General features: G+C 47.4%; 1 protein-coding gene across 12 annotated transcripts in view; it reads left to right on the forward strand.

Annotated features, from left to right (window-relative positions):
- LOC140206967 (NACHT, LRR and PYD domains-containing protein 3-like) overlaps positions 1-14,921 on the forward strand; it is a 34,338-nt gene extending 19,417 nt beyond the window's left edge. For 9 of the 12 annotated variants that reach the window (XM_072275269.1, XM_072275273.1, XM_072275270.1 and 6 more), the window contains 6 exons: positions 1,012-2,749; positions 3,065-3,151; positions 3,306-3,476; positions 3,632-3,799; positions 3,964-4,046; positions 8,442-10,413. In XM_072275269.1, the coding sequence (XP_072131370.1) occupies positions 1,012-2,749; positions 3,065-3,151; positions 3,306-3,476; positions 3,632-3,799; positions 3,964-4,042 (2,243 nt within the window). In that variant the 3' untranslated portion in view covers positions 4,043-4,046; positions 8,442-10,413. The other 3 variants (XR_011888444.1, XM_072275267.1, XM_072275268.1) reach the window with 3 other exon arrangements.
- The last annotated feature ends 6,199 nt before the right edge of the window (positions 14,922-21,120 follow it).

Below are 21,120 nucleotides of genomic sequence, written 5' to 3' on the forward strand. Positions count from 1 at the left end.
TATAGCATATATAGCAATGCATGTCTGTGCGATTCTACAAAATATTAAATTAAATAAGTTGTATAGAAATAAAAAAAGAGGTTAGTAAGTCACTATCAATGGGTTCAATGTCCATTCAGAAACTGGATGGCAGAGGAGAAGTTGTTCCTGAATCGTTGAGTGTGTGTCTTACTTGGATCTTCTGCAGTAGTCCCCATGAACCAGACGGTGATGCAGCCAGTTACAATGCTCCCCAAGTTACATCTGTAGAAATATTCGAGTGATGTTGGAAACTCCAGATGAAATATAGTCACTGTTGTGCCTTCTTTGTAGCTGCATCGATATATTGGGTCCAGGTCAGATACTCGGAGATATTGACAGCCAGGAATTTGAAATTGCCCACTTTGTCCACATCAGATCCCTCTATGAGGACTGGTGTGTTGTGTTCCCTCATCTTGCCTTTGCTAAAGTCCACACTTAAGCTCTAAGGATCAATTTTCATCAATGCAGGGAGGATTCAGCACTCCGTACAATCATATGCAATTCTGATAAAGGGTACACATCACTGAATGGAAATGAAAGCAGAATCCATAAAAATGAAGAAACTATCATAAAAGAAGAAAGTTAACCAATGGAAGAGTGACCTGGCTTGCGTATCTAGTCAGCTGGGATACAGCATCCATGGTCGACCCTGATCAATGTTAACATCGTCTGTTAATGATGCAAACAATGCTTTAAAGATAGTGAAATGTTGTTGTAATGGAGTGCAGTCAGGATTGCAATAGGATATCAGGGGAATGTTCACCATCACAAATAACTAGTACCAGAATACGAGGATTGGACAGTTTCTGGGACATCCATCACTCTCAGTTCCAGTGTCTGTGAACAGAATTTTACTTTCTGTCCTAATATCCATGGAAGCTTTGAATTAATTCATGTGATCTCAAACACTGAATGTTGAAATGCAGTTACAATATTCTTTGACAGTTGAGCCATTTAACATTTTGACAATGTTCTCTGTTCCCATGGAAGATGTTCAACAGAAACACAAGGAGACTCTGCGGGCACAAACCGAAACACTGACAGTGAACACGATCCTGATGAAGGAGAAGGTGAAGGTTTTCCAGCTGGTTGATCGATACGCTGAGCTCACGGTCATTTCTACTCTTCGAGATCGGACACTGGTGGAACATGAGCTGCTGGCAAGAGGCAGAGACCATGAGGAGTGGAGAGAAATTCATCTCCGCGGAGAGCTGGAAAAAATCCGGACTGATCAGTTGTTCCAGAGTAGCTTTTCCCGGAGTAAATCCAAATCTGGGAGTTCAGCAGCAGTGGCTGGAGTCGCGGGGATAGGGAAAACAACAATGGTACAAAAGATTGTTTATGACTGGGCCACGGGGAAAATATATGAACAATTCCAGTTTATCTTCAGCTTCAAATTCCGTGATTTAAACAGTATTAACTGTCGAATAAACCTGAAGGAACTGATTTTGGATCAGTATCCATACTTTGGGAATATCTTGAGAGAGGTCTGGAAGAACCCAGAGGGATTGCTGTTTATATTTGATGGCTTGGATGAATTCAATGACAAAATTGATTTTGCTGACAGTCGGAGATACACAGAACCTCAGTCCACATGCACAGATCCTGAATTCAAGTGCAAGGTGTCTGACATTGTGTACAGTTTAATCCAGCACAAGCTGCTCCCAGGGTGTTCTGTGCTGGTGACCACCCGTCCCACTGCGTTACATTTATTGGAAAAGGCAGAGATTGGTATCTGGGCTGAAATCCTGGGATTTGTTGGTGAGGAACGGAAGGAATATTTCATCAGGCATTTTGAAGATCAGGCAGTGGCAACAGACGTTTTCAAACACGTGAAGGAGAACGAGATCCTGTACACCATGAGCTACAACCCCTCCTACTGCTGGATCCTCGCTCTGGCACTGGGCCCCTTCTTCACACAAAGAGTCAGGGACCCACAGCGAGTTCCCAAGACCATCACCCAACTATACTCCTACTATATTTACAACATCCTGAAAAACCACGGCCGTGAGATTGAGAACCCCCGGGATGTGTTAATTAACCTTGGTGAGATGGCCTTCACAGGAGTGTCTGAGAAGAAGATTGTATTTACAGAGGGCGATTTGATCAACGACAATCTGCAGCATTCCCAGTTCCTGTCTGGGTTCCTGATGGAGCTTTTGGAGAGAGAAGATTCTGCCCAGAGCGTGGTGTACACATTCCCACACCTCACCATCCAAGAGTTTGTAGCTGCAGTCGCACAATTCCTGACTGTGCATCCCAGGGATATCCGTGAATTCCTCACTGAAGCCCACAACACTACAGATGGGCGATTTGAGGTATTTCTCCGTTTTATTGCTGGTCTCTCCTCCCCAATGACAGCTCGGGGCCTGGAGGAGTTTCTGGGTCCATTTCCTCATCAAACTACCTGCCGGGTGATTGACTGGGTGAGGGAGGAGGTTGAACGCCACAGTGAAAACGCGAAGAGTGAAGCTGGTAAAAGGAGCCTCCTGAACACATTGCACTACCTGTTTGAGTCTCAGAATCGTGGACTGGCTCAGGATACACTGGGATCTGTGAAAACACTTTCATTCAGTGGAATGACACTGACCCCAGTTGACTGCGCGATCCTGTCTCATGCCATCGGACTCTGTCAGACAATAGAACAGTTCGATCTGGGGGAATGCCGCATTCAGGGTGAAGGAATCCAGCGGCTGGGACCCGGGCTGCACAAGTGCCAGCAGTTGAGGTAACTTGATTTAACTCTCACTCTGAACATGGAAACTGTCCCATTGTGTTGTTTCAATGTAAAAGAATTTGGGTAAAACTGAAGTAAATACAACTGAAGAATTGTGAAAAATGCCATCCCCCTTCGTCCGATGCAATCACTCCTCTGTCCTCCTTCTTCCTCTTGGATTTCTTGCCCCCATCTCCCTTCCCCCTGTGGCATCGCTCGTCTCCATCCCACTTCCCCCTGTGGGATTTCTCCTCCTCCCCGTCCCCCTTCCTCCTGTGGGATCTCTCTTTCCCGTCTCCCTTTATCAATTTGTCCATTTTTGTTTAGACTTGGGCTGAATAAACTGGGAGATTCAGGAGTGAAACTGGTGTCTGCAGCTCTGATGAACCCGGAGTGTAAAATACAGAAACTGGAGTAAGTACCAGACTGTGAGAGAGTGTGTTTGCTGTCACTGGGTGTCTGACACTGAACATCAATGTGATCAGTAATTGTGTTGATAAACACTGGGGATTTGTACCATCTCCTGTCTCTCTGTGTCCTCCACCCTCACTCTCTCTCTCATCTCCAGGCTGAGGGGTGTCGGTCTCACAAACTCTGGTGCCGAGGATCTCATCTCCGCTCTCAGTACAAACCTATCACTGACAGAGCTGGACCTGGGTTATAATGAACTGGGAGATTCAGGAGTGAAACTGGTGTCTGCGGCTCTGAGAAACTCTGAGTGTAAAATACAGAAACTGGAGTAAGTACCAGACTGTGGGAGATTGTGTTTGCTGTCACTGAGTGTCTGACACTGAACATTAATGTGATCAGTAATTGTGTTACTGATAAACACTGGGGATTTGTACTGTCTCCTGTCTCTCTGTGTCCTTCACCCTCACTCTCTCTCATCTCCAGGCTGGAGAGAGTCGGTCTCACAGATTCTGGTGTCAAGCATCTCGTCTCCGCTCTCAGTACAAAACCATTACTGACGAAGCTGAACCTGGGATCAAACTGGCTGACAGACGGATCTGTCTCTGCTCTCCTCCACCTGACAGGAACCCACCCAAATCTGAAGTGGATCCAGTGAGTGTTTGTGTTGATGTTCAATGTGATAAAATATCAGTGGATCCGTGGGTTTTCTGGTGATATTTGTCTGTGAGTGTTGTTGAAACATTAACCCCGGTCCCCTGTTACTGACACTGTTGTGTAATCTGTTTAGTTCATCTTTATTCCTCCATTTGTTTCAGGCTGGCGGGGAATCGGTTCAGTGGGTTCCGGATGAATCAACTGATATCTCTGATGGAAACCAGACTCAGACCACAGTGACCATGTGAGTATCCCCAACCGCGGGATAGGGACATTTTGGCCGATTCCCCGCCCTCCCTTTTAACTCTTTCTTTAACTCCTGCCCTTACCTTTAATGGCCGCGTGCCAGGTTTAATTCTCAGCCGTCCTAACGGAACTGGCTCCAGTCTCGCCCTCTGTGACGTCGGATGCGGTCCCACAGTGATGTATTTCCGCCTCCTGCCCATCGGTGCAGCTTCTACCGGATGTGGGGGTTAGAGACTCCTCACGTGACACCCCGGGTAATTACACAGACAGGAAGATCCCGGGGGCTGGGTTAGAGTCTGGGACACCAGTGTGCCAGGGTGGGATTATCCCGGGAGAGAATCCTTTTGCTCCCTTTGCTGAGGACGGTGCATTCGGCAGTCTGTTAAATTGTCAGATCACTCGGCAGTGACCCTGGATCTGCAGCCTTCTTGGTCACCGCCCTGAAGTGTGATTTTTATAACCGGAAACACGAGAACATCTGCAGATGCTGGAAATTCAAGCAACACACACAAAATGCTGGCGGAATGCAGCAGGTCCGGCAGCATCTATAGGAAGAAGTACAGTCAACGTTTCGGGCCGGGATCCTTCGTCAGGACTAACTGAAAGAAGAGATAGTAAGAGATTTGAAAGTGGGAGGGGGAGGAGGAGATCCAAAATGATAGGAGAAGACAGGAGGGGGAGGGATGAAGCCAAGAGCTGGACAGGTGATTGACAAAAGGGGTACCAGATTGGAGATAGGAGATGATCATGGGACGGGAAGCCTAGGGAGAAAGAAAGGGGGAGGGGAGCCCAGAGGAAGATGGAGAGCAGGCAAGGAGCTATTGTGAGAGGGACAGAGAGAGAGAGGAAAAAAAGGGAAATAATAAATAAGGGATGGGGTAAGAAGGGGAGGAGGGCCATTAACGGAAGTTAGAAAAATCAATGTTCATGCCATCAGGTTGGAGGCTACCCAGATGGAATATAAGGTGTTGTTCCTCCAACCTGAGTGTGGCTTCATCTTTACAGTAGAGGAGGCCATGGATTGGCATATGGGAATGGGGTGTGGAATTAAAATGTGTGGCCACTGGGAGATCCTGCTTTCTCTGGCGGACAGAGCGTAGGTGTTCAGCAAAATGATCTCCCAGTCTGAGTCAGGTCTCACCAATATATAGAAGGCCGCATTGGGAGCACCAGATGCAGTATATCACGCCAGCTGACTGACAGGTGAAGTGTCACCTCAGCTGGAAGGACTGTCTGGAGCCCTGACTGTCCCAACACACACTCCTGGGGTCAGACACAACTGATCCAATCTTCCTCTCGGCCCCCATCTTCTGCCTTCTCCCCAGAGTGAAGCTCTCTCTGTGCTGTCCAATCCCGCCCTCTCTTGCGCAGACATGGAGAAAAGCTCTCTGTAGAGTTAGATATATCAGCTAAATTCTCGAGTTGAAATGGATTAGTGAGGACACTCTCAGCTTGTAGCACAGGGACTCCCCTTCCCAGCCCCCCCCACACACACGAATCTCTGTAGAGGAGGTCAGAGAGATAGGAAGAGAAGTACTGTAATGACAGGATGCATGGAGCGGGCGAGGGTGTGAGGGGGCGGACAGGGGCAGTGGATATTAGAACCTCTGTGGTTAACAATCACATTGGATTTCTTGGGTCCAGAGGTAGCCAAGGATAAAATCGAAGATGAGGTATTACCACACACGTTTCCTGGTGTCTGTATCATCCTCCCTCCACGTCACTTGGAGTAATAACTCACAGGATCTAGAGATGAGGATGTCGGACCGGTCTCTATTGTGATATATTTATTTCATTTGTGATAAACAGTTTGTTCAGTCGAGTGGAGGGTGGTCACGAGTGTCTGTCCTGCAAGGGCTCCTGATTGAAAATGGTGAATAGGGAGGGAACGACAGAGCATTCACAATTGTCACTCGGGAGGGAGTGAAAGCTTGACTGAAAATGGTCTCTGGGGAGAAATTGATGGGCTGAGTGACAATGGGCGCCAGGGAGGGGCAGAATTAAGATGGCCGTGGTCACCTTGTCTCTCATGGCCGGCAGGGAGGGAGTGATACACTGACAAGAGAGTGAGAGTGGGAGTTACAGGCAGAGATAAAATGACCCACAGGGTGAGGATGACGCTCTGATTGAAAATTATTGCGGGGGTGGGGGTTATGTGCTGATTTAAAAATAGGATTCTGGATTAAAGCCAGAATATAAAATTCTCACCAGGGCGAGAGTGACCCGCCGACATAACATTGTCACCAGGGAGGGAAGGACGCGCATTGAAAATGGTCACCAGGGAGGGATGACAGGAAGTGAGCAACACGCTGACAAGTCAGAGGGAGTGGCGGCCTGACCTGAAATAGTCCCTGATACCTTTGTTACAATGGCCGACAGGGAGAGAGTGATGGAAAAAATTCAGAAGGCCAGCAGGGAGGGAGGGACGCACCGGTAAGATGCCAAAATGGAGATAGTGACACATTGAGAAGAGAGAGGGGGTAATGAGTCGATGCAAAATGAGAGTGATGCTCTGACTTCGCTTAAACTGTCTGACGGGGCAGTTTAGGGTCAGAGATACCTTGTTTAAAGTGAGCGCTGGGAAGGGAGAGGGTGAGACGCCGATTGAAAACGGCCGTCACCATCGTTAATGTTGTTGAGAGAAAGGGAGAGATGTGCTGAGTGAAGGAGACCCCGTTCGGCCGGGTTGAAACGGGCACCAAGGAGGGAGCGACGCCTTGGTTAAAGTGAGCGGCAGAAAAGGAGTGAAGGACACGTTGACTTCAAATGGCCGACGTTTCACTTGAAATGTCTGCTGGGGAGGGAATGATGGCTTTGGTAGAAGTGAGCACAAGAGAGGGAGGGACGCGCTGATTTAAAATGGGCGAATCCTTGGTAAATGTGGCCACCAGGGATGGTGTGAGACACTGATTTACAATGGCCACTGTGACACACAGACTCCGGCAAAGGAACATACGGTGCCCATGGTGCAATCTCGGGATCAAGTGTGTTATTGATTGTAGTAACAGTATTTTAATTTGTGTTTATATAGTCTTGGGTAATGTGTATATGTTTTAATTCTCATAATTCTGTCATTGAATAAACTAGTTTATATATATCAGATATTCACACACACATATACATGTGGGTTTTGGGGAGGAGAGGTGAGGGTTTGGGAGGAAGAGTGATGGGACGAGGAGTGGACTGATGAGACGGTGAGCGTGGCAAAGTCACTGACTCAATAGGTGACGAAAAGGAGAGGGGCAAAAGTTCCTGTCACAAACTGGTGGCCGATACGGATAAGATAAAGACGGGATGAGGAGGAGTGATGGGACGAGGAGGAAGAGGAAGTGACGGGGCCGGAGGGGAAGTAATGGGACGGGGAGGGAGGGCAGGTTGGGGTGGAACAGGATGGGGTGTGTAGGGGAGTGCCTTACTCGGTGAGAGAGAGAGAGGGCGATGAGGAGAGGCGCAAAATGGCAGCCAAGCAGCATAAGATGCACAACGAGGTGGTGGGGAGAGAAAAGGGGGGTGCGGGTGGGGGAAGAAAAGTGGTTTGCGAGTAATGGGATGGGAAGGAGGATGACAAGATGGTGAGTTTGAGGGAGTGACACACTTAATGTTGGAGGAAATGAGAGCGAGAGTCACACCCTGTTATAAAATGGCTGTCGGCAAACGGTTAACTGGAGAATTATGAGAGCGGGTAGCAAGGGAAAGGAGAGGTAGGGTGGGATTTTGAGATTGAATGAACTGTAGATGGACGGTGATCAAAAGGGTGCGACTCATTTGGCGATGCTGGGAGAGCCGTTACCCATGGTACCGGTCACAAATATGGCCGCCAAGCAGGATGAAATGGGCGGACCGAGTGGGGAGAGAAGGGGAACAGAGAGCGGAGTGTTTCAGGAGGCACACATCAAAGTTGCTGGTGAACGCAACAGGCCAGGTAGCATCTCTAGGAAGAGGTACAGTCAACGTCTCGGCCCGAAACATCGACTGTACCTCTTCCTAGAGATGCTGCCTGGCCTGCTGCGTTCACCAGCAACTTTGATGTGTGTTGCTTGAATTTCCAGCATCTGCAGAATTCCTCGTGTTTGTGTTTCAGGAGTGACGGGATAGCGAGAGTGAGAGAGGACGACTCATACCAGGGGAGCTGGAACTGGGGGTACCCACAGGGAAGGATGTGGCTACGAGAAGAAGCTAACCCTACCCCAACCCCTCTCTCCAAAATCCAGCCTCGATTTTTCTTTTTTTCCTAGTGCGTGGAATGGGCTGCGGGCAACGGTGGTAGAGGCCGATAACGATGGAGTCTTTTAAGAGACTTTTGGATAGGTACTTGGAGCTTAGAAAAATAGAGGTGGGTAACCCTAGGAATTTCTAAGGCAAGTTTTCTATGTTTCTATGCTACCCTCCACAGGTCGGTCGGCCCGAATCCTTCAGGGTGTCCCGTGGATTGGAGAACATGTCCCTGGGGCCCGTCAAAGGCAGGAGTGGGCGCGGGCTTGCTGGAGAAGATGAAAGCGAGGTCTGGCAGTGCGGGCTGGTTAGCGTGGATCACCACCATTTTCTGCAGGGTGGGGGAGGGAGGGATCAGATTGAGGAGGGGATGGGAGAAAGAGAAGGTGAGGAGAGGAGACGAGACGAGTAAAACCATCATCGCACCAGTCTCATCCATGACCCACTCCCTCAGCCTCTCTGTCCCACGCTCCTCTCTTCCCCCTCTCCCCCACCCTATCCTTCTCAATCCACCCCCTCTCCCCACCCTTTTTTCCTTTCTCCCCTCTGTCCCCATCTCTCTCTCTACCTCTCTGCTCTCTTGCTACCTTCTGTCACTTCCCAACCTCTTTTCATCTCCCCCTACTCTCATTTGTCCTACCTATCTCCCATCCCTCGCCATTTGCACCCCCTGCACAGGAAGATCCCACACCACTCGTGGCTGTGCGGTTCAGCGCTCGATGTTCCTGCAGTTGACGATGGCCGTGAGCACGGTCATCACCAGAGAGACCAGGCAGTTTACCAACAACATCCCTGATCCCGCTTACAGAACTCTGTGTTAGGGAGACAGGAAGACATGGTGTTTGGTGGAGGGACATGGGAGTGGGAGAGAGCCAGATGGGAAGAGAGGAGTAGAGAGAGAGAGGGAGGGAAATGGAGAGAGTGAGAGGTGAGAGACAGAGGGTGGGAGAGAGGTGAGGGAGAGAGAGTGGAGGGTTGGGAATAGGAGTGTGGGGTGGCGGAGGCGGGAAACAGACGGGAAGAAGAGAAGTTGGGCATGGGTGAGGAAGAGAGCGGGTGAATGGGAGAGAGATGGACAAAGAGAAGCGGGCAGACAGGTGAGATTAGTGAGAGAATGGGGTGAGAGAGGTGAGACAATAATGGAAGAGAGAGAGTGATGGAAGGCAGAGGGTAGAGAGAGGTGTGGAGGAGGGAAGAAACATGAGTGGCAGGAGGTGAGAAACGTCAGAGAGAGGTGGAAAACAGGCGGCAGAGAGGTGAGATGGAGAGAGGATAGAGATGGAGAGTGGTGAGAGACGGAGAGCGGGAAAGGGGTGAGTGAGGGAGATGGATGAGAGTTGGAGAAGGGTGAGAGAGGGGTGAGAGACGGAGAGGGGGAAGGGAGATGAAAGACAAAGGTGAGCAGAGGGAGGAGAGGTTGGAGACAGAGACGGGAGATTGTGGAAGAGAAGCTGTGAGTTGAGAGTACGAGAGAGAGGTGGGGGGAATTCCGAGGGAGGTAAAGAGAGGGGTGAGAGACGGCGAGGTGAGAGAGACAGAGAGAGAGAGGAGGGAGAGTTGAGGGACTGAGAGGTGGAGAGAGGGGTGAAAGTCGAAGAGGTGGAGAGAGAGAGGGTTGAGAGACGGAGAGGTGGAGAGAGAGAGGGGTGAGAGACATGACGCTGTATATGCAGCTCCCATCCGTGACGGAATTATCATTCCCCAGGTCAATGTCTCGGGTGAATGACATCATCCTGCAATCTCCGGGAACAGTGACCCTCCCCCCACACTGTCCTCTCAGAGACAATGGAGAGGTTCCACTTTCTCCTCAGTCCCCAGATACAGTGACTCTGCGTCCACAATTGAAAACAATAGAATCAGAATCAGGTTTATTATCACCGACAAGAAATTACATAGAAACATAGAAACAGAGAAAATAGGTGCAGGAGTAGGCCATTCGGCCCTTCGAGCCTGCACCGCCATTTATTATGATCATGGCTGATCCTCCAACTCAGAACCCTGCCCCAGCCTTCCCTCCATACCCCCTGACTCCCATAGCCACAAGGGCCATCTAACTCCTGGTTAACTTAGCGGCAACAGTTCAATGCAATACATAATCTAGCAGAGAGAGAGAGAATAAATAAAATAAAACAATTAATAAAGAAGTAAATCAATTACGTATATTGATTAGATTTTTAAAAGTGTGTAAAAACAGAAATACTGTATATTACAAAATGTGAGGTGGTGTCCAAAGCTTCAATGTCCATTTAGTAATCGGATGGCAGAGGGGAAGAAGCTGTTCCTGAATCTCTGACTATGCCTTCAGGCTTCTGTATCTCCTACTTGATGTAAGCAGTGAGAAAAGGGCATGCCCCGAGTGCTGATGGTCTTTAATAATGGATGCTGCCTTTCTGAGACACCGCTCCCTGAAGATATCCTGGGTACTTTGTAGGCTAGTACCCAAGATGGAGCTGACTAGATTTACAACCTTCTTTCGGTCCTGTGCTGTAGCCCCTCCGTACCAGACAGTGACGCAGCCTGACAGAATGCTATCCACGGTATACTTATAGAAGTTTTTGAGTGTATTTGTTGACATGCCAAATCTCTTCAAATTCCTAATAAAGTATTTAACCAAGCGGGCTTACAAATTACAGCCCTTCTCTAATACTTATAATGTCTGATGGTGGTGGCCCTTCTTCCCGTTAAGTATGACCAACCAACCCTTGTACTAGGTGGTTGAGCCTCCATCGATTCTAGTGGTGACCATAACACGTCCATCCGTGTGTGGCACGGAACCTCATTGCTCCCGGTGGTGGTGAAGCCTCAGCCATTGTTCCGTATGGTGTTGAACCTCTATCCAATGTTCCTTGTGTGAGTGACCTCGCCGGTTGACCATCAGTCCAACGTGCCCGGTGGGGATGACCCAACGTCATTGATCCCTGTGGATGGGATGGGGTTACCAGACATCTATTGGTGCCGATGGAAGTTACCCTTCCACAGATTGAACCCTGTGAGGTGACTAACCATCCTTGTCTCCCGGTTGTGTGTCCCTACAACCATTGCTCTTGTAGAATTTGACCCTTCATCAATCGTTCCTGGACGTGACGCTCCATCCACTCTTCCCTATGGATGGACGTGTTATGGTCACCACTAGAATCGATGGAGGCTCAACCACCTAATTCAGAAACAATGAAGTCGATTATACTTTAACATCCCTTCAATACATGGTTGATTTGAAAGTATTTGCCCCTTCATTAGTGAAGCGAGAACAATTAATTCAAATAGCAGAACTATTTTTGAAAGTTATAAATATGAACTTTGGACTGGATGAGTGTTGAGCACTTAACATAAAGAATTGTGCAATAGAGCTAATACAATATAAAACACAGCAGAAATCAATGAAAATAGATCATAGTTTCATAAGGGAAAACCTTTTGACAGAATATACTTCAAGGCTTCAGAAAATCTGTTAAACGCAGCTCAACAGTAAACATTCAACAATGGTAACACACATAAAAGTTGCTGGTGAACGTAACATACACTTTCACTGCACCCATATTAACGTATTCTTTTGTCATAATATCTTGATCCGCAAATGATTTGGAAATGTAAAAACAGAAAAGTAAAAATTGAAATGGCAAATTTTAAGGAAAAAATGTACATTCGAATTCGCTTAGATTTTAACACTATTTAGTGCAGAAGGGGAACGAGGAATAACAGACATTAAATATTTACTGACGATGCATCTACAGTCAGATAAAGCTTCTGGCAAAATATTTTCATCAACGGAAACAGTATTCAGCATTCATGCTTTAAGTTTGCACACTAATCTCCTGTGTGGGACCTTGTCAAAAGCCTTTTGAAAATCCAAATATACCACATCCACTGGTTCTCCCCTATCCACTCTACTAGTTACATCCTCAAAAAATTCTATGAGATTCGTCAGACATGATTTTCCTTTCACAAATCCATGCTGACTTTGTCCGATCATTTCACCGCTTTCCAAATGTGCTGTTATCACATCTTTGATAACTGACTCCAGCAGTTTCCCCACCACCGACGTTAGGCTAACCGGTCTATAATTCCCCGGTTTCTCTCTCCCTCCTTTTTTCAAAAATGTGGGGTTACATTAGCCACCCTCCAATCCTCACGAACTAGTCCAGAATCTAACGAGTTTTGAAAAATTATCACTAATGCATCCACTATTTCTTGGGCTACTTCCTTAAGCACCCTGGGATGCAGACCATCTGGCCCTGGGGATTTATCTGCCTTCAATCCCTTCAATTTACCTAACACTACTTCCCTACTAACATGTATTTCGCTCAGTTCCTCCATCTCACTGGACCCTCTGTCCCCTACTATTTCTGGAAGATTACTTATGTCCTCCTCAGTGAAGACAGAACCAAAGTAATTATTCAATTGGTCTGCCATGTCCTTGCTCCCCATAATCAATTCACCTGTTTCTGTCTGTAGGGGACCTACATTTGTCTTTACCAGTCTTTTCCTTTTTACATATCTATAAAAGCTTTTACGGTCCGTTTTTATGTTGCCTCTGATAAATTCTTCCAGCATCTGCTGGCTCCATGGATCAGCCCAACCAAGGTGATGTAAATCTCTATCCTTTCCTCCCCTCCCCAGGGCGCCTTCGGATTCAGAACCGTACCAACCCATAAGCACAGTGAATCTCCACAACACTGGCCTCTCTCTCCTACTGACTCTCTCTCTCTCTACCCACACAAGCCGCGTGCCACTCGACTGCAGACTCTCTCCGCCATTCTCTTTCTCCACCGTCACTCTCTAGACCTCCAGTTTCTGTGTGCAGTCTCTAGCCTCCCGCTGCCGCAGGCTCTCTCTCTCTCTCCCCCCCCCCCCTCTCTCTCTCTCTCTCTCTCTCTCTTTCTCTCTTTCTCTCTCTCCTTCTCTGTCTAAGCCACTCCACTCTTCACCCCAATCTCTCTCGTCCCTGGGCACTCCCCCTCCGAGTCTTTCCCCAATCCAATTTGACTCCCCATCCCGATCTCTCTGTCCATCTAAAATCTCTCAACGCCCCAGATCTCTATCTTGACACCAATCTTTTTTTTTCCAGCGGTGGACCCGTCCATCTCCCCCGGTCTCTCTTTCTCCCGCACGGTCTCTCTGATATCACACTGGTCTCTCTCACCACTCTCCGAGTTTCACTCTCCTCAGCTATCGAGTTACGCTCTCTCAGATTTTCTCTCCCTTGTCTCTTTACTGTCCCTCTCTGCAATCTCTCACTCCCCGGTCCCTATGTCTCAATGTTCCCAGAATCTCTCTCTATCTCCCACAGCCTCACTCCCCGTCCACCCTCTCTCATAGTCTCTCTCCGATTCTCTCCCTTCCCCATCTCCCTCTCCCAATTCCCTCTGTGCCCCAGTCAGTCGCTCCGCAGTAATTTTCCCTCTGACTCTTTCTCGCCCCCATTTTATCTCCCTGCCGTGTATCGTTCGCCACAGACTCCCTCTCGCCTCCGACTCTTTTTCCCCTTTTTCTCTTCCACGGCTTGCTCCCCAACGTCTGTCATACCACGTCTCTCTTCTTGCCCTGTGTCCTCCCCGGTGTCACTCGCGTTGCCTCTCTCCCCCAACTCTCTACCTCCACTGTGTCTCTTCCGCCCCACCCTTTCTCTCTCTCCCTCACCCAGTATCTCTTTGCAAGTCTTTTCCCTTCCCGGTCCCTTTCTCTGTCGCCCCATCGCACGTCTCCTTTCCCCCTCTGCCTCTCTTTCCACTCTCTTTTTTCCTGTTTCTCTTAGTCGGCTCTCGCTCTCACCAATCTCTTTTTCCACATATCCTTCGATCTCTCCAGTCTGTCATTCTCCCCAGTCACTCACTCCTTGAGTCTCTCTTTCCAGCCTCCCTCTCGTTCCTCTCTCTCTTTCTCCACCAGGCTCTGGCTTTCCCCAATCTCTCTCTCCATCCGACTCTCTCAGTAGATAGTCTCTGCCCGATTCTGTCCCTTCCCCATTTCTCTCTCTCTCTCCCCATTCCCTGCCTGCCCCAGTCAGTCGCCCCGCAGTCATTGCCCCTCACTCTTTCTCTTCCCGTCTCTTTCCCCCCAGCCTCTCTCTCCGCTCAGTCTCACCCCCCACCCCACCCTGTCTCTCTCTTTCCTTTTTTCTCTCGCCCCCAGGCCCTCTCATTTCATACGCCCTTTATCCTCCACTGGCATTTTGCCCCATATCTGTCTCTCACTCCAACCGTACCTGTCCCTCTCTCCCGTCTTTCTCTTCCCACCTCTGTCTCTCTTCTCCCGCTTCTCCTTCTTGCTCCCCGGGCTTCTCCCCATTACAGCGTGAACCTCTTCCCCAACGTCTCTTTGCCCCCATTCTTCATCTCTCCTCCATCTCTTTCTCTTCCTTCTACATCCCCCTCTCCCCCGCTCTTCCCTCTCTCTCCCTTCTTGCTTTCACCTCCATCCTCTCGTCTCTTGCTCGTGTTCATTTCTCACCCACATCTATCTCTTTTACCGCCATTCTCTCCCCCACTTCTCTCCTCTCCGTTTATCACCCCACCCCTCTCCCTCCCCATCTCTCCTCCGTCAGTCACCGCGACTCTCTCACCAAGTCTCTCTCTTCCTCTTCCACAGGCTCTGTCTCTCCATGGTCGCTCGTTCCCTCTCTCTGTACTATCCTGGAATGAACTCGGGCGAGATCCAGTGTCCGTCAGTAACGGGTGGGATTTTCTAGACAGAAAGGGGAGAATGAGAGAGTACTAATGAGGAGAGTAAGAGAGGGAGGGGTGAATTTCGGTGAGGGGGAAAGGAGCAGAGTAGGATGATGAGAGTAAGAGAAGATGGAGGAGTGAGACAGAGAGGAGGATAGCTGAGGTGTGAGAGGATGGTGAGTGGTGGGGAGGGAGAGGAGAGGGAGAAGATCAGTGCACTCTGGAGGGAGGAAGATGGTGAGGGAGCTGCACACACTCAGATAAGGTTTTGGGGAAAGTTCCATCCCCTCTCTCCCACTCACATTAAACCTTCGAAGTTTATAATTTAATGAACGACAATAGGATTCAGCTGGATGAGGGCATGTGCTCCTCTGGCAAAAAGTGCACACCACTGAACTTAGAATCACAACGGAAAGAAGTAGATCAAAATTCTATGGATGACATACCCACGGTCGGAACAGAGTAGGTGTCAACAATGAAACGTCCAACGCCTAGTTCAAAGTTTTATTATCTTCCCAGAAACATAGTGGTGCCTTGTGATAATAATATTGGTTAGCACAAAAATATCAAAATATAGAATAAAACAGCAGCAAATTCAAGACGATTATGCACAAAATGCGAAATGAACCAGGAACTTTCCAACATATTACAGGATTTTGCAACAGATTAATTCAATCTGATTGCTTACACAGGAAAACTCAAGTGGCGAGCTTCATTCACCAAACTCTTGCGGCACAATGCAATCGAATGGAAGCTACTTTACCCTGTCATAAGTACAACCATGATTCATTTTCTCAGTCAGACCCCTGTAATTTTATTACGACAGATCCGTTATTAGAGATAGGATAATACATGATACTCGTCCGGATATAATAATACAGAATCAACAATTAATTGATGTAGCGATTCCAAACACGCACAGATATCAGTAAGGGAAATAACAGAAATATGCCGACATAAAAGAGGAAATGGAAAGGCTATGGTACATGAACAGGGTAAACGTTGCCCCAAAAGTAATATCTGAAAGTGGTTTCATCCCGATGTCACTACACAACAGCATTAAACAATTAGGCCTACCCGGCTATATTTATGCAAATATCCAGAAAGCTGTAACAGAAACCATCATCGGAATACAGTAGTCCTAAAATTCACAGCAATTGTGAGATGAGTGTGCTTGTCTACGTCCATACCTTAAATTTTACCAGTTTTAGGTGAGAAAAGAAGTATGAATAAGCATGCGATTGTACTAGGATGAATGCAGAGGAGATTCAACATGCAGTTTGCTCGGATGTAAATTATTAGAAATTAGCAAGGGAGATGACTTTTTTGCAGCAGCAGCAGCAGCAGCAGCAGCAGAGTAGGCATTCGGGGTTCCCATAGAAATTTCACACAATTATGACCAGGACGCCCGTGTTCTGCACTCTTTAGTATTTCACTTTAGGAAGTTTTAGATATTGCGAAGGAGAAGTGAAAGGTTTACTGTAAGTTCGTGTAGCCCATTTACTTTATTTTCTTTTCATTTTGATCCTATTCAATATACTAAATTAACGAATGAGTTACACTGTTGCCAATTTGGCCTTGAGTATCCTCAGATCCTGGCCCGTTCTGTTATTATCGAAATAAATGTGGCGGTGAAGGGAGCGGGAATATGGTGAAATAGTATTTACAAAAATGAAAGTAGAGTTCGTTTAATAATTGGTAGGAGGTAGAGATCGCAGTGTCCAGGTGCCTTAGGTCATTTTTCCCCGCTGTGTCTGTCGGGCTTAAACCAGGTTCATTCTCGCCGTTGCCATATTATCTGATAGGTGTCAGGTTTTTAGTGTCAAGATGGAAAACACCGCTAAGCCTCCGAGAAGAACTTAGATATTTTGTTTATTAATTAGTTGAATAATTGACGTGACCAGATATTTTGCTGCGCTGATGAACTGCTCTCTGAACTTTGACTGAGTTACCCCATAAATAAACGTGTTTGTGCAGCAACTTAATATCATCAGCATGTCTGCGGTGTGTTGAAATATGAACTCCAAGCGTTATAATTATTTTGATTCAACCCAGAAATGGTGTTATAAAGGAACTTAGAAACTTTTATTGATCACATGATGATGAAGCTTCCGGAGATGGTGAGAAGTAAGATCACAGATCTCCTCCTGCTCTCCATCTCTGGGTCACTGCGGTTCCCCACCTTGCTCTGACCCCTCAGCCCCTTACGGACGCGACTAGTCACTAAAATGTGTCTGACTGTCAGAGAGTTGAACAGTTGTATTAACACGAACGGGAGTAATGGCGTCAGAACGGTAGAGAGCCAGTCATATCCCATCCACCCGGGATCCGTATAATAGCCCGGCTTTCGAATACAGTCCCAGGGTATATTGTCAATCACTTTCACAGAATGATATGTAAAGAAGTAGGGCACATTTTTTTTAAACAGGGCAGAACGCCAATTGTTGTCAGAACCACAGCCGCAGTTTTCCCGGTGCAATACTTGGCTTTCCGCTTCTGAAAACAGATGATGACGAACCGATCAAAGTTGAAAGTGACAGTGAATCAGACAGAACAATCTATTGCTGCAAATCCCAGGACAGCGATCACACTAGTCATAGTCATAGTGATAGTCATACTTTATTGATCTCGGGGGAAATTGGTTTTCGTTACAGTTGCACCATAAATAATTATATAGTAATAAAGCCATAAATAGTTAAATAATAATATGTAAATTATGCCAGGAAATAAGTCCAGGACCAGCCTATTGGCTCAGGGTGTCTGACCCTCCAAGGGAGGAGTTGTAAAGTTTGATGGCCACAGGCAGGAATGACTTCCTATGACGCTCTGTGTTGCATCTCAGTGGAATGAGTCTCTGGCTGAATGTACTCCTGTGCCCAACCAGTCCATTATGTAGTGGATTGGAGACATTGTCCAAGATGGCATGCAACTTGGACAGCATCCTCTTTTCAGATACCACCGTCAGAGAGTCCAGATCCATCCCCAGAACATCACTGGCCTTACGACTGAGTTTGTTGATTCTGTATGTGTCTGCTACCTTCAGCCTGCCCCAGCACACAACAGCAACCATGATAGCACTGGCCACCACAGACTCATAGAACATCCTCAGCATCGTCCGACAGATGTTAAAGGACCTCAGTCTCCTCAGGAAATAGAGACGGCTCTGACCCTTCTTGTAGACAGGCTCAGTGTTCTTTGACCAGTCCAGTTTATTGTCAATTCGTATCCCCAAGTATCTGTAATCCTCCACCATGTCCACACTGACCCCCTGGATGGAAACAGGGGTTACCGGTGCCTTAGATCTCCTCAGGTCTACCGACAGCTCCATAGCCTTTTTCACATTAAGCTGCAGATAATTCTGCTCACACCATATGACAAAGTTTCCTACTGTAGCCCTGTACTCAGCCTCATCTCCCTTGCTGATGCATCCAACTATGGCAGAGTCATCCGAAAACTTCTAAAGGTGACAAGACTCTGTGCAGTAGTTGAAGTCCGAGGTGTAAATGGTGAAGAGAAAGAGAGACAAGACAGTCCCCTGCAAAGCCCCAGCGCTGCTGGTCACTCTGTCGGACACACGCTGTTGCAAGCACACGTACTGTGGTCTGCCAGTCAGGTAATTAAGAATCCATGACACCAGGAAAGCATCCACCTGCATGGCTGTCAGCTTCTCCGCAGCAGAGCAGGGCGGATGGTGTTGAACGCATTAGAGAAGTCAAATAACATGACCCTCACAGTGCTCGCTGGCTACATACGGGGGTGGTGTCCAGGAATGTCCCGGGGAAGTAATAATAACTGACCCGCCACAATATGACGTCAAAGATGATGGTCAGTAGATCCACCATTGCCGTGGCCACCAGGTAGCGCGTGGTGCAGGCGGAGAGGCCGCACTTTCCACTGGGACAGGATCGGAATCGCCACTAAATTCACTGGGGCAACAGCAAAAATAATGAGTTAATTACTGCCTCGCCGCTTCGTGGGTCACAGGGCAGATATAAGCTCGGAATTAGCAAATGTCAGACTTTATGTGTAGCTCATTTATGTACACTTAAGAAGTTTAAAGCGGGAGTCGCAGATGCCTCAGTCGGTGCATGCTGGGTGAAAGGGTACGGTACTCGCCACTGGCAAACGAGCACAGTTGGGAAGGAAGCTTGCCAACTGATTGCGGGGCTCGCTTTGGAAAAATCAATATAAACCTTCCCTCATTATGTTTTAGGCTGATGTGTACAGCCTGGATACCCTTGCACATTTCTCAGTGATTGTTATTGTCGCGATCCCTTCACCTATGTTTTGCCACTCTCCTCATAGAGAGAAGCAACCCTACTTCGCATCTGTCCATTAGAAAAGCAAATTTATTTCCCCTGTTCGCATGTCTTGGCTTCCTCCTTGACTCCAGCTTTTCACCCGCCCATAGAACAACTACTCTGGCCGGGATATTTTAACAACCATGTCAAGGTATCCGACCAGAAAGATCAAGTTTTCGCTATTCAAAGATTTTGCCAGACCGGCTAAGCGTTTCAGTTATTTTGCACGTTAGTGTTTAAACCATACAACTTCCAAAGGAGATACTTCAAAACAACAGCCTCTTTAGGAGCCGCTCTAAACTATTGCAGCGTAATTCTAAATATTTCGAAGCGCGGAGTGGAGAATCGCATAAACCTTTCCCCGCTTGACCTCTAACAAACACCGCTGGGTTAGCTCTTAATTCCCTCTGCGCTTCACAGTTAATCAGGCGTCGAATCAATCCCTGATACACTGAGACACACATAGATCCTCATTTGAATTCTTGACACTCCCGATGATTCGGAGTCTAATTCACATGTGATAGCTACCGCTGGTACCTCGATCTCAGTGGGATTTCGCTTCCCTTCAAACTTGCAGCAATATACTAAAACACGGCGCAATACCTTTAAATTTGAATTTAAAGCATGTTGTGTTACAGATATAGAATAACGCGAAGTAACCCTTAAATATGCCGAGCGAGCTGGATTATCGAAATCTACTTTGACAGCGGATTTACCTCGATAAATCAATACTGCCCGCCATGAATCCACAAGATATATCCAAAATATGGCTGTAAGGAACAACCTTTCACTTTCGAAATGGGAAAATGTCTACGGAATGGATCATAAGACCATAAGATAATATCAGAATTAGACCATCTGGTCCACCGATTGTGCTCCGTCATTTCATAATGACTAATCCAGCCCACCTACCACCAATCCCGTATTCCTTCATGCCCTGACAAAATGGATAATTTGTCACACTTGACTTGAAATATGCATAAAGACGACATCCGCAGCTGCCTGTGGCAAGGAATTCCACAGATTCACCACTCTCTAGCTAAATAAATTCCTCATCATCTCCGTTCTAAAAGGAAACTCCTCTATTCTCAGGTTGTTTTCTCTGTTCTTAGACATTCCCACCAAAGGAAACATCCTCTCCACATCCACCCTATCAAAGTCTTTTAACATTCGATAGGTTTCATTGAGTTCAGCCCTCAACCACTCTTCATACGACAAGCCGAGAAATGCTGGAATCATTTTCGTGACCGTCCTTTGAACCCTCTCCATCTTCAGCGCTTCTTTCTAAGATAAGTGTTTCAAAACTGCTCACAACAGTCAAAGTGAGTCTTCACACTTGTTTTATAAAATCTCAAATTTACATCCTTGCTTTTATATTTTAGTCCCCTTAAACAATGCGAGCATCGCCGTTTCCTTCCTCAGCACAGCCTCAACCTACAAAATAACCTCTAGAGAATCCGGCACACGATCTCCAAATCACTTTGCACCTAGTTTTTGTTCTGTATTTTCTCTCCGTTTAGAAAATAGTCAACTCTTCAATTTCTTCTGCCGAAGTGTATGACCATACACCACCCGTCACTGTAATGAAAAGAGCGATAGGACAGCGGCATAGGGGATTGCCTGGGCATGGCTGTAACTGGCGCTGGGAGTGACAGTCAGCGAACAGATAGTTTCCGTACTGCTTAATTGGCGGCTTGTCACCGAGACACCCGAGATTGATACAGCCTGTATTCAAAGTAGACCACGAACAGAATAGACAATAGACTATGGACAATAAACAATAGGTGCAGGAGTAGGCCATTCAGCCCTTCGAGCCAGCACCGCCATTCACTGTGATCATGGCTGATCATCCACAATCAGTACCCCGTTCCTGCCTTCTCCGCATATCCCTTGACTC

The sequence above is a fragment of the Mobula birostris genome, chromosome 13 (genome assembly GCF_030028105.1).
Source record: "Mobula birostris isolate sMobBir1 chromosome 13, sMobBir1.hap1, whole genome shotgun sequence".
NCBI classification, from domain to species: Eukaryota; Metazoa; Chordata; class Chondrichthyes; order Myliobatiformes; family Myliobatidae; genus Mobula; species Mobula birostris.